General features: G+C 34.9%; 1 protein-coding gene across 3 annotated transcripts; it reads left to right on the top strand.

Moving 5' to 3' along the window:
* Positions 1-54: 54 nt before the first annotated feature.
* On the top strand, positions 55-27313 carry MMUT (methylmalonyl-CoA mutase). Of its 3 annotated transcripts, none has more exons than XM_027127461.1 (13): positions 55-198; positions 3555-3979; positions 5183-5550; positions 8996-9153; positions 9920-10091; positions 11372-11620; positions 14023-14134; positions 15535-15650; positions 17497-17612; positions 19204-19335; positions 20490-20637; positions 23021-23188; positions 26979-27313. In XM_027127461.1, the coding sequence occupies exons 2-13, from the start codon at positions 3595-3597 to the stop codon at positions 27105-27107; spliced, it is 2253 nt and encodes a 750-aa protein (XP_026983262.1). In that variant the 5' UTR covers positions 55-198; positions 3555-3594; the 3' UTR covers positions 27108-27313. The 3 variants fall into 3 exon arrangements, with proteins under 3 accessions (XP_026983262.1, XP_026983263.1, XP_026983264.1); XM_027127462.1 differs by having other exon boundaries at positions 77-202; XM_027127463.1 differs by lacking the exon at positions 55-198 and having other exon boundaries at positions 3956-4070.

The following is a 27313-nucleotide window of genomic DNA, read 5'->3' as shown; positions in this document are numbered from 1 at the left end:
CATCGGGAGCGCTCCCGCGAGAGTTCAATGAGATTGGCTGGAAAGAGAGCGGTATCGGCCGACGACCCCGTTCCGTCCCGCTGGCCTTTGCGTTTGCTTGGTCGCAGGCCGAGCTTTGGGGACCTTTAACTTGTAGGGCTGGGGGCGCCGAGGTCCAGCCGTTCTCTCCCGCATCCGCGGTCCGAGATAGGCCGACCCGTGAGTAAGACCGTGCACCTTGAGGAACGTCAGCCTTTCAAATCCCTCCGTTCTTCAGACTCCTCTCTCCCCCCATACCTGTCCTCTGAGCCTCGGTCCTTTCCCTCCTCCCAACCTCCCAACTTCCTCCTTCTTTACTTTACGACTGGGAAGGGATCCCACTCTCCTCTACTTGCTTCTTAGGTTTAGATTCTCCACTGACCGCTCTCTTTCAGCGAGGGGGAGTCCGGAGGTACTACAGGATAGAAGGTGCCTTTAATGTCCCAGAGGCCATGTCGCCATCTTCCTTGGCCCCCTCAGGCACTACGAAGTTTCTCTAGGCCGAGGGCGATTGTAGATTTCAGAGAGATGTGCTGGCTTCACAGCTGCCTTCCGTCTAGGCCGCGGTGATTGTGAGGGTTTTTTGTAAGAGGTGGCGGGGGTGGAAGTGTCTTTCTGTGTACAGATGAGGGTGAGGGGGAAAGACAGGTCTAAGTTGACATGAAAGTGTAAATTACTAACTTGTTCTCATTTTTATCTTGAAAGAGCAATCCTTCATAAGCTCGAAACTCTGAATAATCTGTTTGTGTATGTGTGTCACAGTTAAAATCATTCAGTGATTTTCTCCCAGTATTTTCTTATGGTTAATGATTTATTTACGCTAATAGTACATTTAATTGGCATGCTGTATGTTGTCCTCTCCAAGCTAGCTTTTCTTGAAGTATTAGTGCGGAACCACATGTAAACAAACTTGAAAGTTATTTGATTCAGAGCTGTATGTAGGTGTTTTACCCATATTTTTTGAGGGTGTGGGGTCAGGCTTGCTTCATCGTTGCTCTTTAATACATTCTAACCATCAATAACTTATTATATTTGCTTTGCATGTTGCTTCTTTGGATGCTGAAGCCTCTCTTGATGGATATGAGAAGAATGCAGAAATCCTGTTGCCATCAGCAGAAGTTGTGTTCTTATCTAAAAGTGATGGCTATTTCCAACCGTTACCAATTTGCCATGCAATTTTAGGAAGTCGCTTATATAATATAAGGCTCTTTCCTGTCATTTATCCAGGTTTAGAAAAGCCCTACCTGTATTTTGTGTGAAATGAGTTTGATATTATCTGTCTGCAATCTGGTCTCAGGCAGTTTTCAGATTACTTTTTATATCATTACTACCCTAATGGTTCAGTTATAAATTAATTATTTTTCTCACCCACATTTTAAGCTGGTACCTGTAGTTTATGGCTCACAAGAACTTGGATGACAAGGACCCCATGGATTTAATAGAATAAAAATCATTGTAGTTAAAAAAAAATAGGAATCGTTTTTGTTGTATTTCTGTTTCGAGTTTGTTCTATGTACTTTTTTAACTAGTTGAACACATTGCATTTACAGTTTTTTATCTTTCACTTAATACTTTTTGAGCCTATCTCCTTTTTTAAGAAACGTGCATAACGTATTTTAAATTTTAACTTATGTATAATATACTTACAGATAAGTGCACATATCATAATTGTAAAATTTGAGGCATTTCCACAAACAACACATCTGTATAATAGGAATTCAGATCAAGACCATCACCCCAAAGCTCCTTTCTTGCTCCCTTTCTCTCCTAGTCAGCATACGTAACCACTCTTCTGACTTCTGACATCAAAGATTAGTTTTGCTGATATCCTAAACATATTTTAATAGCTATATAAAATTCTATAATTTATATATACTGTAATTCACTTATTTCTTCATTGTTAGACATTGATGATGTTTCTACATTTTCTTTACTACAAGTAAAACTATAGGGAACATGTATTTTATCTAGTAACTTTCCCAGGACTGATGGCCCTCAGTGGAATGGCATAATCATTTCAGAGACCTTTTGTGCGTATTGCCAATTTGCTTTTGGAAATAGTTAAATCAGTTAATACTCCCACCGGTGGATTGTCTTTTTGTTTCACAACTCCCTAACAAATGTTGGGTATTCTTATTTTCTTTTAAGCTCCAAATTGATAGGTAAGAAATAGTATGGAAAATAGAATTTTAGGCTCACTTTGCTGTTGCCTTATCTACTGCATAGCATGATGAATATATTGATAAAATTTGCAACTCAAAATCTTTTAAAATACTAGGCTCTACATATTGAGACTATATGACTCTGACAAGGATTTAGTAACTCAGGTGAACAGTTACTGCTTTTCTGTGTGGAATTTTGATCAAGCCACTTTATTTCTGTATTTCTCTGGACTTTAATTTCTACATCTGTAAAATGATGAAATCGGACTTAGTTACCTAAAATGATGAAAAAGACTGCTAATTATCAGGAATATACAGCTCTGATGTTGGATCAGTTTATAGAATAGAGGAGAATATATACGGTATATGAAATTTTATATATGTGTGTTTTGTATAAACATAAAACATATATAAAGAAATATTTTATATGAACATAAAAAAAACAACGTTCTAATATATTGTAGTGTGGGAGATGATAGATGTATAAAGAGGGAAACAGAGCTCTGTGGTATGGATTACTGAAGAGGCCATTTAGCTGAGCTTGTAGTTTCAGGGACTGGCTGTGAGTATATTAGTTAAATGCTTCCTAGGTTTAAATGCTAGGTCTTCCGTGCCTCAGCTTCCTCATCTGTAAAATGGGGATAATATTAGTACCTATTTATTGGTGGTGTTACGAGGATTAAAATTACTGCTCTACATAAAGTCCTTAAGGAGTGCCTGTCACATAGAAAGCCCCGCATACTGGAGGTGATGCCTTAGCCAAAGAAGAGTATCTAGGTCGATGGAAGAGCAAGAGCATGTCCCGGAACTTTGACGTATGCAGGGAACTGTAGGTAATCCAGTATCTCTAGAACACAAAATGTGTAGAGATCAAAGGCAGAGGTGATTCTGAGAGATAAGCAGGGATCAGGTCATGGGGGCCTTGAATACCTGTTTCGTTCACCACTTTTTTCTTCAGCGTCCAACACTGCCTGTCATAAAGTAGGTGTTAAATAAAAACCTTTTGAATGAAAAAGTTAGTTAGGAGGCAACGCTCCATCCTCTACGTGATGCAGAGCCTTTGAAAAATTTTACGAGAAGTGTGATACATGATCATATTTTCATTGGTGTCAGTGTGTGGAGTGAATGAGAGGGGGTAAGACTGGTCAGTAAAACCAACTAAGAGTCTCTTGAGGGAGAGGACTAGAACTAGAACAATGATAGCAGTTGTGGAAAAGAGGGACCAGAGTTATAAAATATCAGGTGGAGGGGGCAGCAGAGGAGAAGAGATGAAATCATACTGATATACCCTTTCTTTCTCTTTTCCCTTTTCACCAAAAGCTCCTATTTTGCTGCTGTCTTATAAATACATATGCACTGTGTTTCTTTTTCTAGGTCAGTTCTTGTTCCTGTTGGGTGTTTTCCATGCTCCATCATGCTGACGGCTAAGAGTCGGCTTTTTTTGCTTTCACCTCATCACCTGAAGCAGCTGAAAGAGTCATCAGGCTCCAGGCTTATATGGCAGCGACTTCTGCATCAGCAACAACCCCTTCACCCAGAATGGGCTGCCCTGGCTAAAAAGCAGCTGAAAGGCAAAAACCCGGAAGAACTAATATGGCACACCCCAGAGGGGATCTCCATAAAGCCTCTGTATTCCAGCAGGGATACCAAGGACTTACCTGAAGAACTTCCAGGAGTAAAGCCATTCACACGTGGGCCGTATCCCACCATGTACACCTTTAGGCCCTGGACCATCCGCCAGTATGCTGGTTTTAGTACTGTGGAAGAGAGCAATAAGTTCTATAAGGACAATATTAAGGGTGAGATTTTAGTGAGACGTAATATTTATGGTCAAACATACACTTCCTCATCTTGGTTTTTTTGAAGGGAGGCTGGTTAATTTCTATAAAGGTAATAGTCACTTTATAATTTTGTAGTTAAGGCTATACTCTGAAAAAAAGTGAATGTTTTTCAACTTCCATGGTCAAAAAGATAGATGACCCAGAATAAAGTGCTAAATTCTTGAAAGTAAACAATACTTACATGCACATTGTGTAAAAGGAATTAGGTGAAGTGAAGCTGTATGAAGAAAAGAGACCTTGGCTTTGCCTTTGAGAAGCTTTTAGTTAAAACCATCAGGATAGGAATTGGAGGGGAAAATGCTTTAAGTGATGACCCAAGAAAGGAATAAACAAATGATCATGTACAAATTTTAGTTTTTTGCGTGGTTTTCATAATTCTATTTCCCATAATATTTGAATGGTCAAGACAAGAACAAAAATAAATAAGTGAGCATACAAATACTAAATTATGTTAACTATATACAAACAGCCATATCTTTTCATGATTAAATATATTTCTATCAAAAATTGTTAAGATAGGGCTTCACTGGTAGCACAGTGGTTAAGAATCCACCTGCCATTGCAGGGGACACGGCTTCAAGCCCTGGTCTGGGAAGATCCCACATACCACGCGGAGCACAACTAGGCCCGTGCACCACAGCTAGTGAGCCTGCACTCTAGAGCCCGCGAGCCACAACTGCTGAGCCTGCATGCCACAACTACTGAAGCCCATATGCCTAGAGCCTGTGCTCCACAACTAGAGAAGCCACCGCAATGAAAAGCCCGTGCACCGCAACGAAGAGTAGCCCCCTCTCGCGGCAACTAGAGAAAGCCCACGGGAAGCAACGAAGACCCAACACAGCCAGAAATGAATGAAAAATTTTTAAAAAATCGTTAAGATAAAAAAATCTTGAGATGGACATGAGATATATGACATGTTTGGTTACATCTATCCTTTATTATAGTGAAGTCTGGAATTCACTTTGTGTATTTGAGCACATGAGAAACAGCAGACTTTTAGTAGGAAATAAAGTATTTTATTTAAGTTTGTTTTGAGCATAAAAAATGTTTATTATAAAAGTATAATGTGATGAGATGAATCAACACTAAGTAGTGTTAAAGAAAATCAGTTTACTTTGATGTCAGACTCTAATCCTACATTATTTTTCTTTATATATTTAGCCGGTCAGCAGGGATTATCAGTTGCTTTTGATCTGGCAACTCATCGTGGCTATGATTCAGACAACCCTCGAGTTCGTGGTGATGTTGGAATGGCTGGAGTTGCTATTGACACTGTGGAAGATACCAAAATTCTTTTCAATGGAATTCCTTTAGAAAAAATGTCAGTTTCCATGACCATGAATGGAGCAGTTATTCCAGTTCTTGCAACTTTTATAGTAACTGGGGAAGAACAAGGTGTACCTAAAGAGAAACTTACTGGTACAATCCAAAATGATATACTAAAGGAGTTTATGGTCAGAAATACTTACATTTTTCCTCCAGAACCATCCATGAAAATTATTGCTGACATCTTCCAATATACAGCAAAGGTATCCTTTGTGGTTATTATAGATTTTGCTGTAGTTCTTTGAATGTAGGAAGTTTTATAAAATGCCATAGCCTAATTTGAATTTGGTAATTGAGTCAGAGTAATAGTTGTAGTATAGAGTCAGGGTGTGGGTTTTGTGTTTATGTGTGTGTATTGTTTTTATTTTTTGGTCTTTAATGTACTAGTTTTATGGTCTGTCATTACCTGTGGGAATCTGGGCAGTAGATATTTACTGTATTTTCTTTATTAAAATTTTTATTCTCTGATATTTGTTAGAATCAGGGAGGGCTCATAATTTACACTTCTTTTATTTCTCTCCAAAGTTCAGATCCAGTTGTGAATAGACACTGGTGTCAGACAGATGGGTCAAAATATTAGCTTTATTTCTGCAAAAAACTGGATTAGAAGATAACACTTATATCTGCAACCACAATGAGGTCCCTTATATTTCACCCCTGAACTAGGTTCATTTTCCCAAGATTAGTGAGAAAATAAGGTTCTTATAGTATTCCTATATTAGCAGCAATCCTTCTACAGGGAAACATAAAGCTTCTTCATTTCCTCTGAGTAATTCATTTATATTTTCCCCCATCATTCCCACTTTACTTTTTGCTGGCAATGCTCTCTTCTTACCTACCTTAAAATTAGACCATTATTTCATAGCAAAGGGCACATCTCTCCTTCATCATCAAAGCTTTTTTTTAATCTCTTTACCTCTTGTAATTGCTGTTATCTCCGAACTCTTGCTAGCATTGCCTGCTCTCCTCATTTGATAAACTTTATACTTTTCAATTTTATTGCTTTTCATAGATTCCATCTGCTCACATGAATTGTATAGAATACATGCCTTTCACCTTTTTCAATTTCAAGAACACATGCACAGGAGGATTGATTTGAGCAGTATATGACACACACATACACAAATAGCAGTAGCTTTAAATAGGAGTCAATTCTGTTTCAACTGAAAAAAGTTGGAAGGTAGACTCAAGGTCTTGGTTGTATGGAAACACCGCAGTCGTGAGGATTCCAGCCTCCTTTCATTTGGCTTCTCTATTGTTTGTGTGCCAGCTCATGATTAAGGAAGTAGGTGGGCCGGCTGTGTTTGTGTGGGGAGAGGGACCTAGCCCCTCTGATTAAAGGTGAACTTCCAGAAGGAACAAACCAAACTTCCACTTATATCTCAGTTGACAGAAAGAGGTAAGATTGGAAATGTAGAACACTTTGGCACTGAATGTATGGTTCAGGTACAAGAGGAGAGTAGAGAATGGCTATTGGAGTGGATAGTACCAGTCTGCTGTTACGTACTTGGGCATTTAACCTTGTGAAACACTAATGTCATCTACAAGTTCAAAATTGCTTTATATAATCTTTTATATAAGTGATAAAAGTGCCAGTTTCAGATATTGATCAAGTATGTTATTTGAAGTAACTAAACTTTTATGTTGTTCCTCTAAAAAATATTTAATTGTGACAAAATACACATAGCATAAAAATTACCATCTTAATCATTTCCAAGTATACAGTTCAGTGGCTTTAAGTACATTCACATTGTTGTGCAACCATCACCACCATCCATCTCCGGAATTCTTTACATCTTGCAAAACTGAAACTCTGTACCTATTAAATAATAACTTTCCATTCTCCCCTTCAGCCTCTGGCAACCACCATTCTACCTTGTGTTTCTATGAATACGACTACTCTCATATAAGTACCTCATATAAGTGGAATCATACAGTATTTGTCTTTTTGTGTCTGGCTTATTTCACTTAGCGTAATGCCCTTGTTTCATCCATATTATAGCCTGTTTCAGAATTTACTTCCTTTTTTAAAACAATTTATTTAATTTATTTATTTTTGGCTGTGTTGGGTCTTCATTGCTGTACGCGGGCTTTCTCTAGTTGCAGTGAGCGGGGTCTACTCTTTGTTGGGGTGCATGGGCTTCTCATTGCAGTGGCTTCTCTTGTTGCTGAGCACGGGCTCTAGGCACACAGGCTTCAGTAGTTGTGGCTCGTGGGCTCTAGAGTGCAGGCTTGGTAGTTGTGGTTCACGGGCTTAGTTGCTCCGCAGCAAGTGGGATCTTCCCGGACCAGGGCTTGAACCTGTGTCCCCTGCATTGGCAGGCGGATTCTTAACCACTGCACCACCAGGGAGGCCCAGAATTTACTTCCTTTTAAAGGCTGAATAATATTCCAATGTTCCCAGTGTTTCTACTATTCTTAAAAAAAATTCTACTATTAAACTCCTCTCAGTAGAGAAGCGCATGTTTGTTTCCTTCTCATTTGTAACTCCAAATATATTCAGGTAGTCTCTCAATTCCATGTAATTCAATCCCCTTATTGCTTTTGTGACGAACATTTTTCAAGAACTCTTGGTTAGTTATAAATAACATATTTGCAAATGTAAAATACAGATAATCCATACCATACACTAGCAACAGCTAACTTTTTATGATGACTTACTGTGTACGGGCATAATACTGTACTAAGTTGTTTAGATGAATCGTTTCTTTTAATCCTACAACAATTCCATGAGGAAGGTAGAGTTATTATCTCTATTTTATAGGTTAGGAAACCAAGGGATAACAAGGTGAGAAACTTGCCTATAGTCTTCTGGCTAGTTAGGTGACATGACTAGAATTTGAGCACTCTGACTTGAGTCCATGTTCTGAACCAACTGTAATGAGTGTCTGATTTAGCTTTTATTATTTTATCTTTGGTTAATTCTTGGAAGGATAATCGTTTTTTGGTTCTGCAGGTTCTGTGTGATATATACCCCACCTAATGTGACATTTTAGGGGGATAGTGGATTAGTGGTTGTGGTAGAAGGAACCTGTCTGAATTATCCTTAGCATTAAATGACAGTAAATCAAACTGAAATCTTTGATTTTTAAGGCATGCATTTTTTCCTGTTTTGATATATAGTACTAGCACTGAACCATTTTCTTTTTTTACCCACTGTGTACTTATTCATATTCAATGAGTTCATTCAAATAAGATAATTAATAACTAGTTAATAATAATTAAATTTATACATCTTCAGCAGATTCTCCCAAAGGTTTGAGGTCTTAGGACCTCTTATGAGGTCCAAGTCATGAGTTTGGAATTAAAGATGTCATCATTCAGTTCTTGGGCCAAAGGTTACATTCCTAACCTCAGCCAGCTAATTTCAGAGTTTAACTTTCGGTGCTAAATGATGGTTGGTGATTCTTTTTCACTAGAAAAATAAAACAGGTACAGTCCTTACAGTGGTTCATTGGATCAGCCATTTTAATTGGAAAGTGAATTGAATGTAACTAAACATTAAATTTTTTCAGTTAATATTATGAACTAATTAGTATATCTGAATCGAATATCATTTTAAAATAATATTGTCTTTTAGAAGATAGATTTAATAGAACCTTTCTTATATTTTTATTTACAGTTGTATTTTTTTATTATTTTATATAACATATGCCAAAATTTAATTCAATTTCAATTAGTGGATACCATATGCAGGAAGCAGGAGCTGATGCCATTCTGGAACTGGCCTATACTGTAGCAGATGGGTTGGAGTACTGTAGAACTGGACTCCAAGCTGGCCTGACAATTGATGAATTTGCACCAAGGTGAGTAAATTAAACTCAAATATTGCCTCAACATTAAGACAGTTCACAGGACCATTTTATGAGTGTATAGCAAAATATATGTGTGTGTATATATATATATATATATATATACACACACATATATATATATTTTTTTTTTGCGGTACGCGGGCCTCTCACTGTTGTGGCCTCTCCCGTTGCGGAGCACAGGCTCCGGACAGCGGCCATGGCTCACGAGCCTAGCCGCTCCACAGCATGTGGGATCTTCCCAGAACGGGGCACGAACCCGTGTCCCCTGCATTGGCAGGCGGACTCTCAACCACTGCGCCACCAGGGAAGCCTGCAAAATATTTTGATAAAAATGAATTTGTATATATAAATATACCAGATTTTTGCAATGTTTTATCTGAGTGATAAAGAGGGAATAAGCCAATACTGTTTATAATTAAAATTCCGAATTAAATTTTACTGTACTTCTTGGTAAATTAGAGGAATTTTGGCCTCTGCTGTTCAGAGAACACAATTAATCGGCACATTTGACAAATAATATTAAAATGTAAATATGGTTTTCAAGACAGATTTGCTTTTGTTCTTTTAATATTTCCATTTTAAAATACAGAAGTCATCTATTATTACAGGTTTAAGGTTACTGAAGTACATATGCTTTGATTTTAATTCAAACTAAGTAGCTTGAAATTAAAATCTGAGCTTTTTGTGTGTATGTATGTGTGTATGTGATACAATTAATTTCCATTTTATAATCAAATTCTGGACTTTACTATTTTAGGTTGTCTTTCTTCTGGGGAATTGGGATGAACTTTTATATGGAAATAGCAAAAATGAGAGCTGGGAGAAGACTCTGGGCTCACTTAATAGAGAAAATGTTTAAGCCTAAAAACTCTAAATCTCTTCTTCTAAGAGCACATTGCCAGACCTCAGGATGGTCACTTACTGAGCAAGTATGTATAACATTTAAAGTGTAGAATTTTAGTAGTCATATATTTTCTTCTAAGCAGCTTGGCATAGTCAAGAAACAGATTTAAGAACTTATCTGCTAATATTTGAAAATCATAATTATTCTGAAGCATAGTGCATACTTATATTTGTTTTTACACAAATTATAATAAATAAATAAAATTGGCCCCCTCTATTGGTTAACAATATAAAATCATTTAAATCTTAGCTTACATGCAGGGCTGTGTATTTTACTTTCTTAAAAGTAAAAAAATGTGATGATGAGGAAGAAGTACAAATTATAATTTAAGTAATATTGTCTTAAATAATTTTAATGGTTAAAATTCTTAACACAAAACTTCCTCATTAAAATTTGATTTTATACATACAATTTTTTAATTATAGTTGTGTTTAAATAAGCATGCATGCAAACAAACAATTTAAAAACTATTATCACTTGAGTAATCTATTTAAATTTCATTTCATTAAAAAATTATGCAGTGGTGATCTTTTTTAACATGCATTTTCTTTACATATTAAATTATTTTGATACATTAAAATAATTTATAACTTTAAAGTTACATTGCTTTTATAAATTTAAAACAAATCAAAACTAGTAGTCTCCATATTAAATATGATTTCAGGTGCTTATAAATGGAGAAAAATAGATTTCAGAGTTGGAAAGAACTTTAGTAATTGTTTTTGACTTAGCCTCCTCATTTTTACAGCTAAGGAAGCTGAAGTTCAGAAAGGTCCAATGACTTGTCCAAATCACAGTTAGGAACAGAATGAACTAGAAGTCATATTTCTTGTCTTATAGTCCATTGTTCATCTGTTTTATTAATCATTTATTAATAAATCATTGTCAGTTTTGTGCACCTCATTAAGGTAGATACTTCAAGGTATACAATAATTAGGAGATAGTGAATTATGAAATGAAGTATGTTAATAATCTACGTAGACAAAGTATACATTCATGATGCACTTATAGAAGACTATTTAGGCAATACAAAAATAAGCACAACAAATACTTATATTTCAGATGATTATAAGAGGCAATGTTTTAGTGCCTAAGCACAGACTAGATCCTTTGGCTCTTAATCCTAAATCTGGTTTGTTTACTTATTTGTCTAAATTTATTAGATATTCTGAAGACTAATACAGACTTTGGCAAAGAAAGTATGCATCAGCCACTGCTTAATCATTGTCATCTTTTACGGCTGCAATATATATCAATTGTTGCCTTGTTTTGTTTTGATTTTTTGCCTTTTACTAAATGTTTTAGGATCCTTACAATAACATCATTCGTACCACAGTAGAAGCAATGGCAGCAGTGTTTGGAGGGACTCAGTCTTTGCACACAAATTCTTTTGATGAAGCCCTGGGTTTGCCAACTGTGAAAAGTGCTCGAATTGCCAGGAACACGCAAATCATTATTCAAGAAGAATCTGGGATTCCTAAAGTGGCTGATCCTTGGGGAGGTTCATATATGATGGAATCTCTCACAAATGATGTTTATGACGCTGCCTTGAAGGTCAGTTTCTCCTCTTTGAAACTTTGTTTATAAGATTTACAGATTTATAAAGATTTATAGATTTTTGATTTATAAATCAAATCATTTATAGATTTATATCAAGATTTATAAAGTGTTTCAGAGAAAAGGGAATTTTAGATTTGACTTTATAGTATTTAAAACTGAAACTTAATTTAAAAATACATTTGTATTTGTATTAAAGTATTTTATTTCAAAGAGTTAAAAAGACAACTAACGTTAAAAGACTATAACAAAAAAGCAGTTCTTTCTCCTCCACTTGCTTGTTTTCCTGCTTCCTTGAGTCAGCTACGTCTTTTTGTGTGTTTTTGTCTCCATGTTTTAAAATTACATGTATATACTCTTTGTTCTAATTCAATCAATTTTAGACCTTATCTACTGCTTTGCTAGTATGGTAGCTTTGTATTTTAGCTGGATCTTGTCCCTTCTTTCCTTTGTCCCATATTACCAATATAATTATATCTCAATGTAAATCCTTCCTGAAGTCCTCTATATTCTCATTTGACTTAGACTGGTTTCTCTCTAGACCGTTGTTGTCCTTGACCTTCCCTTTGTCATTATTGTCAGAATCCTTTTCACCTCTGCTATGTTGAATCTATGTCCTGAATCCTCTTTGTTGATTATCCCTCGTTATTTTGAAGCACGTCTTATGGGCACCTCCTAAAAATGGTGCATGGGAGATAAATTAGTTGAAACTTTGGATGTTTGAAAATGTCTTTATTCTACTTTCATATTTAATTGATAGTCTGGGTTTGAAATTTTTCATTTGGGAGTTTGTAAGCAAATTTGTAAGCATTCACCTACTTTTTATTCTAGCTTTCAATATTTCTGTTGAGAAATCTGATGCTATTCTCACTCAGGATGTCTCTTTCTGAAAGTTTCAGGATCTCTTCTTTATTTTTGTGTTGATGTACCTTGGTGTGTCTATTTTTTCCTGCACTGTCCCCTTTGGTGGACATTTTTCACATGGTCCCTTTTTCATGTTCTCATAGCTCTGGGAAATTTGTCGTGTATTATTTCTTTGATAATTTCTCTCCACTCATTTTCCTTTGATTTCTCTTTTTAGAACTTATAGTTATCAGGAAAGGACCTCCTTAAATGATTTCTGACATTTTTTATCTGTTCTATAATGCATCTTTGAGTTTTTGTTCTGGTTTTTTGGAGAGTCATCACCTTTGTCTTTCTACTTAAATACTTTAAAATTTATATATCGTATTTTTAATTTCTGAGAGCTCATTTTTGTTTTCTAATTTTTCCTCTTGCATTCATACTAGTTGTTTCATTATTACAGAATCTCTTCTTCTTTTTCTGAGGATCATTATATTTTTTGAAGTTTTCTTTTATATCCTGTATTGTCACTGTTTCCTCTGTGTGCCTTTTTGTTTGCAATCTTATCATTCAGAATGTAGGTTTTTGTTTCAGAAAACATCTTATCCTTGCCTCTCCCTGTACTTGATGTTTCATAGTCCATTGCTTCTCTAGTTCAGTAAATTTTGGTTTTCCTGACAGAATGGGAGAGAGGTAGTTGCAAATTCTCAAGTAGTCCCCTTCTTTTTTAGCTTCTTAGAAGATTCTTGGCTTCTGTTGAATCCAGTACAGGTTCTTCTTTCTTGAATCCATCAGCAGAAAGCCAGTTTGACCTTGCTCCTATCTACAAAATCGTATTCCATTCCACCATCCATTTTCCACTGTCTCATGTATATATGAGGCTGTGATTGAAGATTTAGGTATTTCTTGATGTCAGTAATGCTAGAGTTATATCATTACTCTGCTGCTCAAATCAAAAAATAAAATGGCATTTTGAAATATACTTTTTAGAGTATTTATGTAACCATGATAACTTTATTTATGTAATTAAAAATAAAAATTACAGAATTAGTGTTATCTTTAGTTGGCTTCTAAGACCTGAGCGAGAGATTTTTGTGTTTTCCAAAATATACTTTTTTAGTTTATCTGTTGTCTTTTTAAATAATTTTAAGCACAGAATATCTTTTTTCTTATTCATATAATTGGCATATTAACATTGTATTAGTTTGTGTACAATGTAAGGATTTAATATATGTATATATTGTGAAAGGATTATCAGAATAAGTTTAGTTAACATCCATTACTACACACAGTTACAGGTATTTTTTCTTGTGATGAGAACTTTTAAGATCTATCTCTTAGCAACTTCCAAATATATAATACAGCATCATTAACTCTGCAGAATTTCTAATTAATGCTCTGTTGTTATTTCTTTTCTTATGAAACATTAAATTTACCACTAAAATAGTTTATAATTTTATTAACATTAGTAATTATATAACATAACACATTTGTATTGTTTATTAAAATATTTTCATCTTCTCTTCTAGTTTTATTAATCTGTTTTTCCTTGTTAGCTCATTAATGAAATTGAAGAGATGGGTGGAATGGCCAAAGCTGTAGCAGAGGGAATACCTAAACTTCGAATCGAAGAATGTGCTGCCCGAAGACAAGCTAGAATAGATTCTGGTAAGATAAAGTAGAAAAGTTTATATGTGAAATCCAGTATTTAAAAAGAAATATTGGGGCTTCCCTGGTGGCGCAGTGATTGAGAGTCTGCCTGCCAGTGCAGGGGATGCAGGTTCGAGCCCTGGTTTGGGAGGATCCCACATGCCGCGGAGCAACTGGGCCCGTGAGCCACAGTTGCTGAGCCTGCGCATCTGGAGCTTGTGGTTCGCGCCGGGAGAGGCCGCAGCAGTGAGAGGCCTGCACACCGCGATGAGGAGTGGACCCCGCTTGCTGCAACTAGAGAAAGCCCTCGCGCAGAAACGAAGGCCCAACACAGCCAAAAATAAATAATATGATGTAAATTCTATTTTAAAAATAAAGAAATATTAATTTCTGTTTGAAGATAACATATAAAGTTAGTAAAACAAAAATTATAGAAAAATGAAACTTGGATAAAATGTTTCTCATGAATCTATATGTATCTATCTCTGTGTTTGTATTTTTGCATGCCTGGATGCACATAAGCAAACATATGTACAAAGTATGTGTGGAGGTTTGCCCATTTATTATGTGTATATATGTGGGTAGATATCTCTACCATTTTGAAGATGACATTATTATTGGTCATTGTGCTCTGCATTGGACTGTTCATTTATTTATTCATTCAATCAGCCAATACTTTTTTAGTCTTTAGTATTTGAGACACTGTGTTATGTCTGGGCATACAACTGTGAATGGGACAGACATGGTCTCTACACCCATAGAGCTTACTTTTTGGTAAGAGAGAGAGAGAAAATGAACAAGTAAACAAGTAAATAGACAAAATAATTACGGATTATGGTAAGTTTTATGAAGAAAATAAGAAAAGAGGTATATCCTGAGGTAGGATATACCTCTTTTCTTGGTGGGATGTCTTTAGCTAGAGTAATAATCTGGTAGCTTGAGGCAAAATATATTTATAGTGTTAAGGAAGTATAATTTGTAATTCTGGTTTATCACGTATAGATTTTAAAGGTATTTTTTGTTTAAAAGTGATTGGCTGTAAGAGGATTCAAGAAAATATTACAAAAGCCATTGCATGTTTGCCTTCTACCTTATAAATCTTAGTTGGTAGCTGCTACTACAGTTTTAATTTTGTAGTGTTAGAAGAGAGTTTATCAGAAACTCTGGGAAAGCATATAGTTTGGGTGAATAATCAAAGCCCTCCCTTACAGAGATTCTGATATATACCTGTCTTTTCCCCTCCTATCCCCATTCCATATTGGTATTCACTGATCTATATTGAAATTTCATTAAGAGTAAGAATACTACTTAAAAATATCAAACTTATAAGGAAAATATGTGTGGTGATCAGAGCATTACTGTTAGACAGTTATTTGTGAATAGAATCTACATATTATTTTCCTCTGGGAGATTAACAGGTTCTGAAGTAATTGTTGGAGTAAATAAGTACCAGTTGGAAAAAGAAGAATCTGTGGATGTTCTGGCAATTGATAATACTTCAGTGCGTAACAAGCAGATTGAAAAACTTAAGAAGGTAATAACAGCTATCATATTTTGAACATTTTCTGTGTGCTGGGCACTGTCCAAGCCCTCATGCTGTCCTGCTGCATTGTTAGAACCACCATATGAAGTGTGTATTATTTCCCAGCATTTTAAAGGTAAGAAAACTAAAGGGAGATGGAGAAACTTGCCCAGGATAAATAATTAAGCATCCAAGACTCAAATCTCTAAGTCTGTTGACACCAAACACTCATGTTTTTAATCATGATATCTGCCTCTGTGAAACATATACATTCTTATTAAAAACCACACCATAATAACAATGCCTTCTATAATTTACACATTTGAAGTAAGGCTTAGATGATTATATAACTCACTCAAAGTTAAAAACAAAATTAAGTTCAGAGTCCATATTTGAACCCAGGTCTTCTCACTGTAATTTATTTCCATGTTCCTGATACTACTATGAAAGAATCATTTGCTTTCAATTAAAAAAAAAATTCAAATATATTTGAATAGTGCTTTAGTAAGATACAGTTTAGAATGAAAGATATTTAGATTGAAACTAGAGAACTGTTTTAATTTCCAGTTTCTCACTGAGATGAACCAAAGTATATAAAATACTAAAATAGATAAAACATATTAATTCTTACTGCTGTAACCTATATATTTCTATTGTATGAAGCTACTTTGGTCTCTTAATCTCTGGCTTTAGTAATTACTGCTATTTCTAAGGCAGGAAAGTTGAAATTTCTTAATGGTTTTTTCTGTTAACTTTCCCTATGATTGTTTAAGATAGGACCTTTTTCCCCTCAGTTCACATGTTCTTTAAGAATCCAGTAGACTTTGTCCAGTTACACTGTATGTGTAACTTTCAACTTCCATTTGTTTTTTCTGTTAGAGTTAATGACAGATGTTTAATGATATTGTTTCCTTTTTCACCCTCATTCAGGAGATAATGACTCCTCTCCCACATTTTTGTCATTTTTTAAAGGGTCCTATTTAGGATGTAGCATTATATTTCCAGTGGTCACAAAAGTCTCAATATTTATTATATTTGGAAAACTGCTTTTTTCCTCTCTTGTACTTAAACTCTCTTAAACACACAGCTTGAGGGCATCCACTTACCATAAATGATGATCTACCTTATTTTGGGTAAGAGTGAGAAATTCAATAATGATAATGGGTTTGGGTTCCTCCTTGCCTTTAATATAAATTTTCTAACCCACCTCTGCTTATAGATATGATATAATTTTAGTGGCATCTTAGGCAGTATCGTATTTTAGACTTTTTTACAGGTGGTGAAAACTTGTAAAAAATTGGATTTTAGGTAACTTTGTTTAGGCAGGTTGTTGGCAGAGCAGAGTAAAGCTAAGACCCAAGGGAAAATGTTTTTGACTACACTTTTCATTGTCTTTCTCTCTCTTTTGCAGTATTTCTCATTGTCTCTGTCTCTCTTTTTCTCTCGGGATTATTTTTAAGTAGAATAGCAATATACATACGTATTATTACCAATAGACTATTAATTAGCTAATGGAAACTTAAAATATAACTGAAATATTCCCTAAGTTGTAATCTATTAAGTAGCATGTACTACTTGGGAGGGTCAGCACTATTATTTATTATTGCCCTGCTTGTTTCTGAATTATCAGTGTTATACAGAATTTAGTATTATTTTAGGAAGTCCTTAAATGTTGAGGGAGTGAATAAATGTAATGAATATCAATGCTAGGAAACATTATTCTCTTCTATTTTTTTCTTTTGTTTTTAAAGTTAGGATTATGGAACAATTTGCATATGATATAAATAAGAGTATAATCTGATCTCTGTTTTATTCTCTAATCACATGTATGGCCCCTTTCCTTACCCTTTTCTGTAAGGTCAAATCCAGCAGGGATCAAGCTTTGGCTGAGCAGTGTCTCACTGCCCTGACTGCATGTGCTGCCAGTGGAGATGGGAATATTCTCGCTCTTGCAGTAGATGCAGCTCGTGCAAGGTAAGGATATGTAAGTTTGGAGATTTCCAAATCCTAAAAGTTGACCAGTTTAGTTTTTCAGGGTGTACTTAAATAAAAGGCTGATTCTATAAACCATGTGAGCCTAAAAGAAAATATTGGAAACCAAAAAAAAAAAAAAATCTTGTTTTTCTTCAACATCTGTGCATTTAAAACATTAATACATTTTGAATGAAGTGTATTAATATTCGTGTATTTCCCTGTGGCTCAGGACATTTGGAGCTATTATAATAAACCTGTGTCACTGATTTACAGGTTGAAGTTTGATGTACTTTCAAGGATAGGGAGACATTATTATGTTGGACAGTAAGCAAACCCGCCCTTTGTCCAAGCTGGACAGTATCTCTGTCTTCCAAGGCTGTGTACTATGTAGACATCTCTGAAAAGATAGTCCAGCATAAAGGCAGTCAGTGCTTTACCTTACAGAACATGCATAAAAGCAAGTGACACAAAAACTTTTCTCCCAATATACGATAATGTCAAAAAGTAAATTATTTTTGCTTTTCTTGTTTATTGCTTAATATAATGGACTTTTAAGTTGTTTCAAGTGCTTAAGGGATGGAGTGAATAGTATATCGGTTGTTTTTTTGTTTGTTTTTCAGTTTTAATTTCCTTTTTTTTTTTTTTTTTTAATTTCTTAAAAGAAATAAGATGACTTCCCTGCTTAAAATCCTTCAGTGGTCTCCCAGTCCTTTTAAATTAAAACCTAATCTTAACCATGGCCTGCAAGACTGCTGGATATGATCCTTGCCTACCTCTCTGACCTTGTCTTATCCTACTTCTTTGTTATGCTGTGTACCAATGTCCTTCTTTCTATTTTTAGAACATAAAACATGTTTTCCTACTTCTCAGAGCCTCTGCATTTAGCATTTCCTTTTCAAACACTTTTCCCTCTTAAGTTCCCTTGTATGTCTCTTTCTCATCATTTAGGTCTTAGTTCAGAAGCTGTATCTTCATATCTTCAATATCCCGAAAACATTTTTCCCAAACACCTCATTCCATTTTGCCTATTTTAGTGTCTTTATAGTACTTATTACCATATGAAATTATCTTATTAATTTATTTGTTTGTTAGTGCATTATCTGTATTCCCTAACTAGATGATAAATTCTGCAGGAGTGGGTACTTTTTTTTTTGGTCTTATTTATCACTGTATCTCTAGCACTTAGCAGTGCTTGGCCCATATTAGGCACTCAAGACGTGTTGAATGAATTAATAACCAAATGGAATATGCTAAAAGATTTACTTTTTATCAAAAAATATCAGTAGGAATTTTGGTCTTTGCCCATTTGTATTGTTAAGCAGTGAATTATTCAGTAACCTTTAGATGCTTGTCTATTAGTAGTTTTTAGGTCATTCAGTCATTTTACAGTAAAGGCATTCAGAATCATTTTTTTTCATAAGTATTCTGAGGAAAGATCCTATCATGAATGCAATAGAAAGCATTCAGATTTAGATTTTTGACAGCCTATTTTTGACTTAGGTAAGAAAATATGTCTAACTATATTGAATGTTAAGTTAAATATTTTTATCCCAAATAATGATGTTAACAGAACTTCCATTTAATATTTTAGATGTACAGTTGGAGAAATCACAGATGCCATGAAAAAGGTATTTGGTGAGCATAAAGCTAGTGATCGTATGGTGAGTGGAGCCTATCGCCAGGAATTTGGAGAAAGTAAAGAGATATCATTTGCTATCAAGAGGTAATATATGAGATTTCTTAAACCAGAATGTCATCTTTTCTGTTAACACAATCCCCATGAATCTACGGTGGGCTTAATTTTTTCATATACCACTGGAAAATATTTGACTTGTACTTTCCTCTTAATCTGTAGCTTTACTAAAATAATATTTTGAACTTTCACCACAGTCCCCTTTAGGAGTTTCTCATTTCAAGCAAATGTTTGTTTAACTAACATTGATATTGCTTCATATCCTCCAGGTACTTAGATTTCAATCTCCTTACGATGGTACATTTTCATATTTTCTTAAGTTTTATTTACATTGTTTAATTGCTCAAATAATTATAAAATCTTACTTTTCCTATTTGAAAGTAAATATTTGGTTGCCATCTATGCAAAAATTAAAATCACTCATCACTGGGCTGACAGTAAATAACTGTCAAACATGATTTGGAAATATGAATTAATATAAATTGATCATGCTTCTGAAGTGTGAGTAGTAGCTTCCTGATGATTAGTTTTCTCAACCACTGTAATAAATTTTCCATGAAAAATATTATGTCACTACTCATATATGAAATAAATATCAAAACAGCCAAGGTGAAAGTCATCAAAATGGAACATTTTTTTTTCTTTTAACAAAAATAAATTTGTTTCTTCATGCTTTTTCATCTGAGGTGTAAATTTATTGATTTAAGCAAGCAAGTATTTTGATTATACATTAAGATACCGCATTGAGGTCACCTTGGGGGAATTCACACTTGTGAAGGGTAAGTGAGATATGGACAGTTCAAACAGCTAATGAGTCACGTATATGTACAAATACTTCTGAAGGCATTTTTTAGTTTATATTTAACTATTTCTGAATATTGTACTCTGGGGACTGTCTTAAGTTGTAAAGTTGTTATTTCCTTATCGTGCTTCACTGTGATGTTCTCAGTGTTACAGGCTTACAGTCTGTGCCATCTTTCAAATTTTTTTCTAAGGGGGGAGATGGTAAACATACTCAGGCTTTAATGGAGTTCTTAATGTGAAACAGAGATATTAACAAAATATGAGTAGACAGATTAGATGTTTTAAGTAAACTTGAAAGATTTACTGCAAATAAATTAGAGTCTTATATCTTACCTTTGGGCAATTAATATATAACTGTTGTATTTTAAAATGTTCCTTAGGGTTCAGAAATTCATGGAATGTGAAGGTCGTAGACCTCGTCTTCTTGTGGCAAAAATGGGACAAGATGGACATGACAGAGGAGCAAAAGTTATTGCTACAGGATTTGCTGATCTTGGTTTTGATGTGGATATTGGTCCTCTTTTTCAGGTATTGAAAACTGTTGGGAGGAGTTTCAAGTACTATTGCTACATACTGTGGATAGGTCAACTGGAATGAAGACTAAAAGAGTATTCATTGCATTTTCACCAGGAAAGAAGTAAATCTTCCTGAAGAGGCCCAGCCTTTATAGTCTCCCATAAGAGTTTTCCCATTTGGGATTTTAAAATATTACTCTAGAGAGGCTAGAAGAAATTGTTACTATAAAGAGTTAGCACAGACTTCTGGAGATATGTCCTGAACTGTGTTGGTAGATAAATATGTAAATGTGTTTAGAGTCTTAGGCATTTAAGGTGGGTTTTGTTAAGAATCTCAAATATGTTTCAGATTAAACAAATAGTATACACTGTATTTAGATTGCTTTCAGTCTTCCTCTAAGTTGAATACTTTCCCATTCTTCTTTTTTACTTACATTTTGCTGTCCTTTTGCTTTAGTTTGTTTGTTTTAAATAGTGATCAAATATAATGCATTTTCAATATTTAGTGGTTAGCTTTTGGGAAATAATTTTTCATAAAATAAAAGAATTTTTAAAAAGTGTTATCTAAAGGAACATTGGCATCTAAAGGAATTTCTCAAATAACCAAAAGTTCATTTCCCCATTATATACCATCTGCAAAAATATAATTTGTCTTTTAGTACCACCAACTTTGTTAACCATAATTCTACATCATTAAAAAAAAAACTTATCTGTGGCTGAAGGTACAATCATGCAGTTCTCTGATGACTGATTTAATTAAAATTAGATTTGATGTTTTTAAAATTGCAACATTTGATCATTTAAAATACAGTTTAATTTATATAAACATAAGGCATGGAACTGAATTGTTTAAATGGAATTTTTAATATAAATTTACTTATTTATTTATTTATTTATGGCTACTTTGGGTCTTTGTTGCTGCACGCAGGCTTCTCTAGTTGCAGCGAGCGGGGGCTACTCTTCGTTGCGGTGTACAAGCTTCTCACTGCAGTGGCTTCTCTTGTTGCAGAGCACGGGCTCTAGATGCGCGGGCTTCAGTAGCTGTGGCATGCGGGCTCAGTAGTTGTAGATCTTGGGCTGTAGAGCTCAAGCTCAGTAGTTGTGGCGTACAGGCTTAGCTGTTCCTCGGCATGTGAGATCTTCCCGGACCAGGGCTCGAACCCGTGTCCTCTGCATTGGCAGGCAGATTCTTAACCACTGTGCCACCAGGGAAGTCCCTAAATGGAATTTTAATCTAATCAATTTTGGTAGCATGTATGATATGAATAACAAATCATGCTTAAATTAAATGTCTTACTTCTAAGAAATCAATAGCAGGAATATGCACATTTTTAAAGGTTTTAATTTTGTGTGTTAATATTCTTCACAGACTCAAGGTTTTACCAATATGTTGTATGACTTACCTAGAGATCTTCTTGAATGTGGATCCATTACTGAGTATAAAATCTTTTGATTCTGCGCTAAAATTATGAGCCTTAAAATCGTGCCAACTCAGAAAATTCACAGATTTTGATAGTATTTTTAGTGCTTATAATTGTGCAGTGGTTTCTCAGGTGGCCTTATCCTTCCCAGTTGTCTCAATTTACATTACATTTACAATAAGAAACTTGTAGTTACTTTTTATATGAAATGATTTAAATATATGTGTACAGTATCAAAGCAATGTCACGGACTCATTACAGAGCAGATATGATCTTTGGTAATTCAATTCATAATAGAATGTTTGAAAACATCCTTTATGCTTCTATATCCCAATGGTTAAATCAGTTAATAAATGAGAGGCATGCCCTCCTTGGCACCATCCTTTCTCTTGTTTATGCACTTTCCTGGGTGCTGTAGCCCCTTAACTAGTTTCTATAGTTCTCACCTTATTTTGCTCCATATATTACTGTTAATTCTGTGTATCCATGGGAGAATGAGGTCCTGGAGCTTCCTAGCCCACCATCTTGTTCTTTCCCATTCTATTTTAAAACCTAAGGCTCACTTTTTCATGTTGCATTTTATGTTCAGTCTTTTACTTCTTTATAAATCCTATCCCATGTTGCCTCTCAGTAAATGTTGATAGTGAAGACAACAGATGTATTTTTTAAAAATTATAATGAAGAGATAATATATACTTTGCCTATATTCCTACTTTATCTTGAACATTTTGGGAGGAATTATATTTTGATGTAACTTAAATCTAATTGATAGTTTATAGTGCTAGAAGCAGATATAGCCCTGGTGTTTATTATAATAATTGGATGAGTTGGTATTTGATGATGAAATATGAAGTTATATTCACTTCAAGATTTTTAATGAGGAAAATCTTAGAATGTTGATTGAAGTAGTGTAACACTTTAGAAACACTTTTCGGAATAAATAATGATTTGTCTCTTTACTCTTGAATTGTTCAGACTCCCCGGGAAGTGGCCCAGCAGGCTGTGGATGCAGATGTTCATGCTGTGGGTGTGAGCACACTCGCTGCTGGGCATAAGACCCTAGTTCCTGAGCTCATCAAGGAACTCAACGCCCTTGGACGGCCAGATATTCTCGTCATGTGTGGGGGGGTGATACCACCACAGGTATTGTTCATCTCCTACATTTTCTAGTACCATAATGGGAAATCTGAGTAGCTTATTCATAGTCCTTTAATTTTCTATATACTTTCTCTAAAAATTTGTTGCAGATTTAGAGCCAGATCATTTCCTAGGTCATTTACTAAGTAAATTCTATAAAAGTGGTCCATGTTGTTTTCTATTCAGACTATATTATAATTCAATATGCATAATTTGATTTAATAATATATAATGCTTGTATGAGAGAGTTGCCTCCCTACAAACTCGTCACCTAGATAGAGATCTATCTTCTTTATATTCAATAAGCAACGACGGAGAAGGAACAGGATAAAAGTAATAAAATCTCACAACTGGAGTAGCGAAAAATGGTGAACACACAGTGACTATATCAGCCCCTCCCTAGAGGTAGAGTGAGCACCCCTTGTCCTAGCAGTGGAGCCAGTCCTTTAGTCAGTCAGTCGGTAGCACTTACTTCTGTTGTTTTAGAGTCACTGCCTTGTCCATTTCCTGCCTGTTCCCATCCCTAAATGTTGCCTTCACTCAGCACTGTATAAATTACACTGTCCTGTAAGAGCCCCTTTTTCATGAAGCTAATTTGATTGGGGAATAGTTTTCTTAGAGCCAAAAATACCTAATTCAGATATAAATGGAGTCAGCCTGTCCTAAAAATTATTGGCTGAATGGGGCAGAGGTGGATTCTTGAACAAAAAGGTAGATCCTCTTAGGAAAGGAGAAATGGATGCTAGGTAACAATAATGTCAATTAATTTATTAAGGGGGCAGGGACACCTTCCTGATAAGTTAAAATAGTTAAGATATAAATTGGGTCTATTTCCAATTTAATTTTTAATTATATCAAATTTTCTTCTTTTACTAAGAATGGAAAAAGTATTGAGTTACAAGAACTTTACATGAAACTGCTCCTAAGTAAATGATTCATACATACTATAAAGGCCTCACCACTATATAGCAGGAATCTGTCAATGACATGTGACCTTGTGCCCATGTCTACAATTGTTTTCCCTCCATTACAACTCAGAATATAAAATAATGAATATACTACTTAGGAAATGAGAAAATACACATATGTATGAGGTTGTGAGATTGGTGACAATGTGGGGCTGGTGACCAAGCTACGTATTACTTATTCTCTCTAACAACACAATACTTAATGTGTTACAGTCAACACAAAACTGCTTTTGTTAGCACATTTGCTCTTATCTTCATAAATATAGTTTAGTACTTGGGAATATAAAGGGCTTTTAGTCTTTACTGCTGTCTGTCTGTGGAACACTTCTATCTATATTGCAGTTTTAGAGTCTATAATCCCTAAGCTCTTGGGCATGATATTAAAATTTAAGAACCAAAATAATTAGGCAGCACAAAATACTGGCATTGAAATATGAATTGAGAAGAAATGCAGGCCTGGTATATAAGTGAGCTGACATTTTCAAGAAATATATTTTGTATAAGTCTCTGGATATTTAAATTACCTAGAATATCTGTAGGTGTTTGCCATACTTTTTTCCCCATGAGTTTAAAGACTAAGGATCATATTCTATAATGACACACTTGTGTGTTAACATGGGTATCCTTTATAATATAATTATATATCAGTTAACACCCATGCATTTTTCTCATTATTTGTTTCCAGTAAATATATAAAGTGTTGCTATTATTCAACTGAAAGTCTCTTAGATTTTAGATTAGAAAGCACTAATATATGGCGGTTAATCAAAATGATTGAGCCATTGCCATTGTGGAGCTTATAGCGATAACACATGTTAAGTGCCATTGCAGAATTATGGTATTACAAGAATATTATAAGGAAATAATAGAGATAGAAAAGAAGTAGCTGGGGGATAATTAGCATGACCATGTAATTAATCATCCAATGTGATCACTTTTAAGAATGAAAATGAGTACTACTAAAAAGGATGCTGCAAAAATAATCCAATTAAAAAATGGACAGAGGATCTAAATAGACAGATGTCGACAGGTGCATGAAAAGATGCTCAACATCATTAATTATCAAGGAAGTGCAAATCAAAACCATGCGGTATCACATCATATCTATTAGAATGGCTATCATCAAGAAGATAAGAAATAACAAGCATCGTCAAGGATGTGTAGAAAAGGGAACCCTTGTGCACTGTTGGTAGGAATGTAAATTGGTGCAGCCAGTATGGAAAACAATATAGAGACTTTTCAAAAAGTTAAAAATAGAAGTACATATGATCCAGCAATTCCAATACTGGATATTTATCTGAAGAAAACAAAAACAGTGACTTGAAAGGTATATGCACCCCCACGTTCATAGCAGCATTATTTACAATAACCAAGACATGGAAATAACCTAAGCGTCCATCAGTGGATGAATGGATAAAGAAAATGTGATACACACACACACACACACACACACACACACACACAGAAGAATATTATTCAGCCATAAAAAAAAATGAAATCTTGCCATATACGACAACATGGGTGGATCATGAGGGCATTATGCTAAGTGAAATAAGTCAGACAGAGAAACAACAAATACCACATGATCTTACTTATATGGAGAAGAACAGATTGGTGGTTTGCCAGAGGCAGTGGTAGAGGGTGGGTGAAATGGGTGAAGGGGGCCAAAAGGTACAAACTGTCAATTATAAAATAAATAAGTCCTAGGAATATGTGTACAGCATGGTGACCATAGTTAATAGTACCGTACTGCATATTTGAAGGTTACTAAGAGAGTAGTATGTAAGTAAGTAAGTAGTACCTTAGAGACTAAGGACTAAGGACATAGTACTAAGTAACTAAGAGAGTTACCAAGAGCTCAGTGTGTTACAGAGTTTTAAGTATAAATCTTAAACTCACAACTCACACGTTGCACTCACAAGTGCACACACAAAACTCACAAGTGCACACACAAAAAATTGTGTAACTAGGGTGACAGATAATTAACTAGACCTACTGTGGTGATCATCTTGCAGTATATACACATATTGAATCATTAAGTTGTATACCTGAAACTAATATTATGTGTCAATTATACCTCAATAATTTAAAAAAAAAAGACTCATGGGAAAAAAAACAAAAAAGCTGTTGCAGCAATAAGCACAAACCAGAATGTCCTGGAAGTATGATCATCCTAGTGGGTGAGGATCAGGGCTTTACAGCTCATCCTAATACAAATATTCTGATGTTAAAACAATCCAAAGCCTGGAGCAGTATTTGTGCCCTGGGAATCTTTTCACTCAAACTTTGTGTAAAACTAATAAACAGCAGCAGCAACAACAGAGAATTTTTTTAAATGAGTTAATTTTCATTTCTAGAAAACCTAATTCCATCATGAAGCCGAATTCAAAGTACTACACCATTAACTAGCTGTAGACAAAATTACCTTGGAGGAAATAAATAGCCTTGTAAATTTAAAGCTATAATGTGTTGCTAAATTTAACACAAATAATGGCAAGTAGTAAAAATTTAGGTGAGAGAAAATTATGGTTTAGGGCTCAGAAGTTCTCAATTGGTGGACCATACAGCTTCCCACCACAAACAACACACTGGGGTGTTTGGAAAATGGGCAGGATGTCTTTTGTTCTTTTAATGTCTTGGAGTACTAACGGTGGTGCTAGTGGCAGTTCCAAGCAAGGAAGAAGTTTTCAGCCCCAAATGCCAAGAGTGTACCGGATGAGAAAGTTTGGGGCGTTGGGGATAAAGAAGAAAGGACAGCATTCATTGTCCTTTTGTTTCATTTTCTTGAAATTAGAAATATTGTCCTACTAATTAAATTCTTTCAACAGGATTATGAATTTCTGTTTAAAGTTGGTGTTTCCAAGGTATTTGGTCCTGGGACTCGAATTCCAAAGGCTGCCGTTCAAGTGCTTGATGATATTGAGAAGTGTTTGGAAAAGAAGCAACAATCTATGTAACATCCTGTTTTTGTTTTAGCTTTCTAAACTATTCTTTCACTAATGATCAAAGAAGCCACGTCTTCAAATTATTCAGCACCTAATATGTGCTTTCCTGAAAGCTTTACATTCAAGCACCTGACTTATAAGAATGTTGTTATGCTATAAATGTGTATGTAGAGTTTCACTTTAATTTTAAAAATTAAAAAAAATCCTTAAAAACTCTC

This window comes from Aethalodelphis obliquidens, unplaced genomic scaffold (genome assembly GCF_003676395.1).
Source record: "Aethalodelphis obliquidens isolate GAN/ISIS:26980383/991018 unplaced genomic scaffold, ASM367639v1 scaffold31, whole genome shotgun sequence".
Taxonomy (NCBI): domain Eukaryota; kingdom Metazoa; phylum Chordata; class Mammalia; order Artiodactyla; family Delphinidae; genus Aethalodelphis; species Aethalodelphis obliquidens.
Note: the sequence above shows the minus strand (reverse complement) of the source record. Positions and strands in the feature narration are given on the sequence as shown.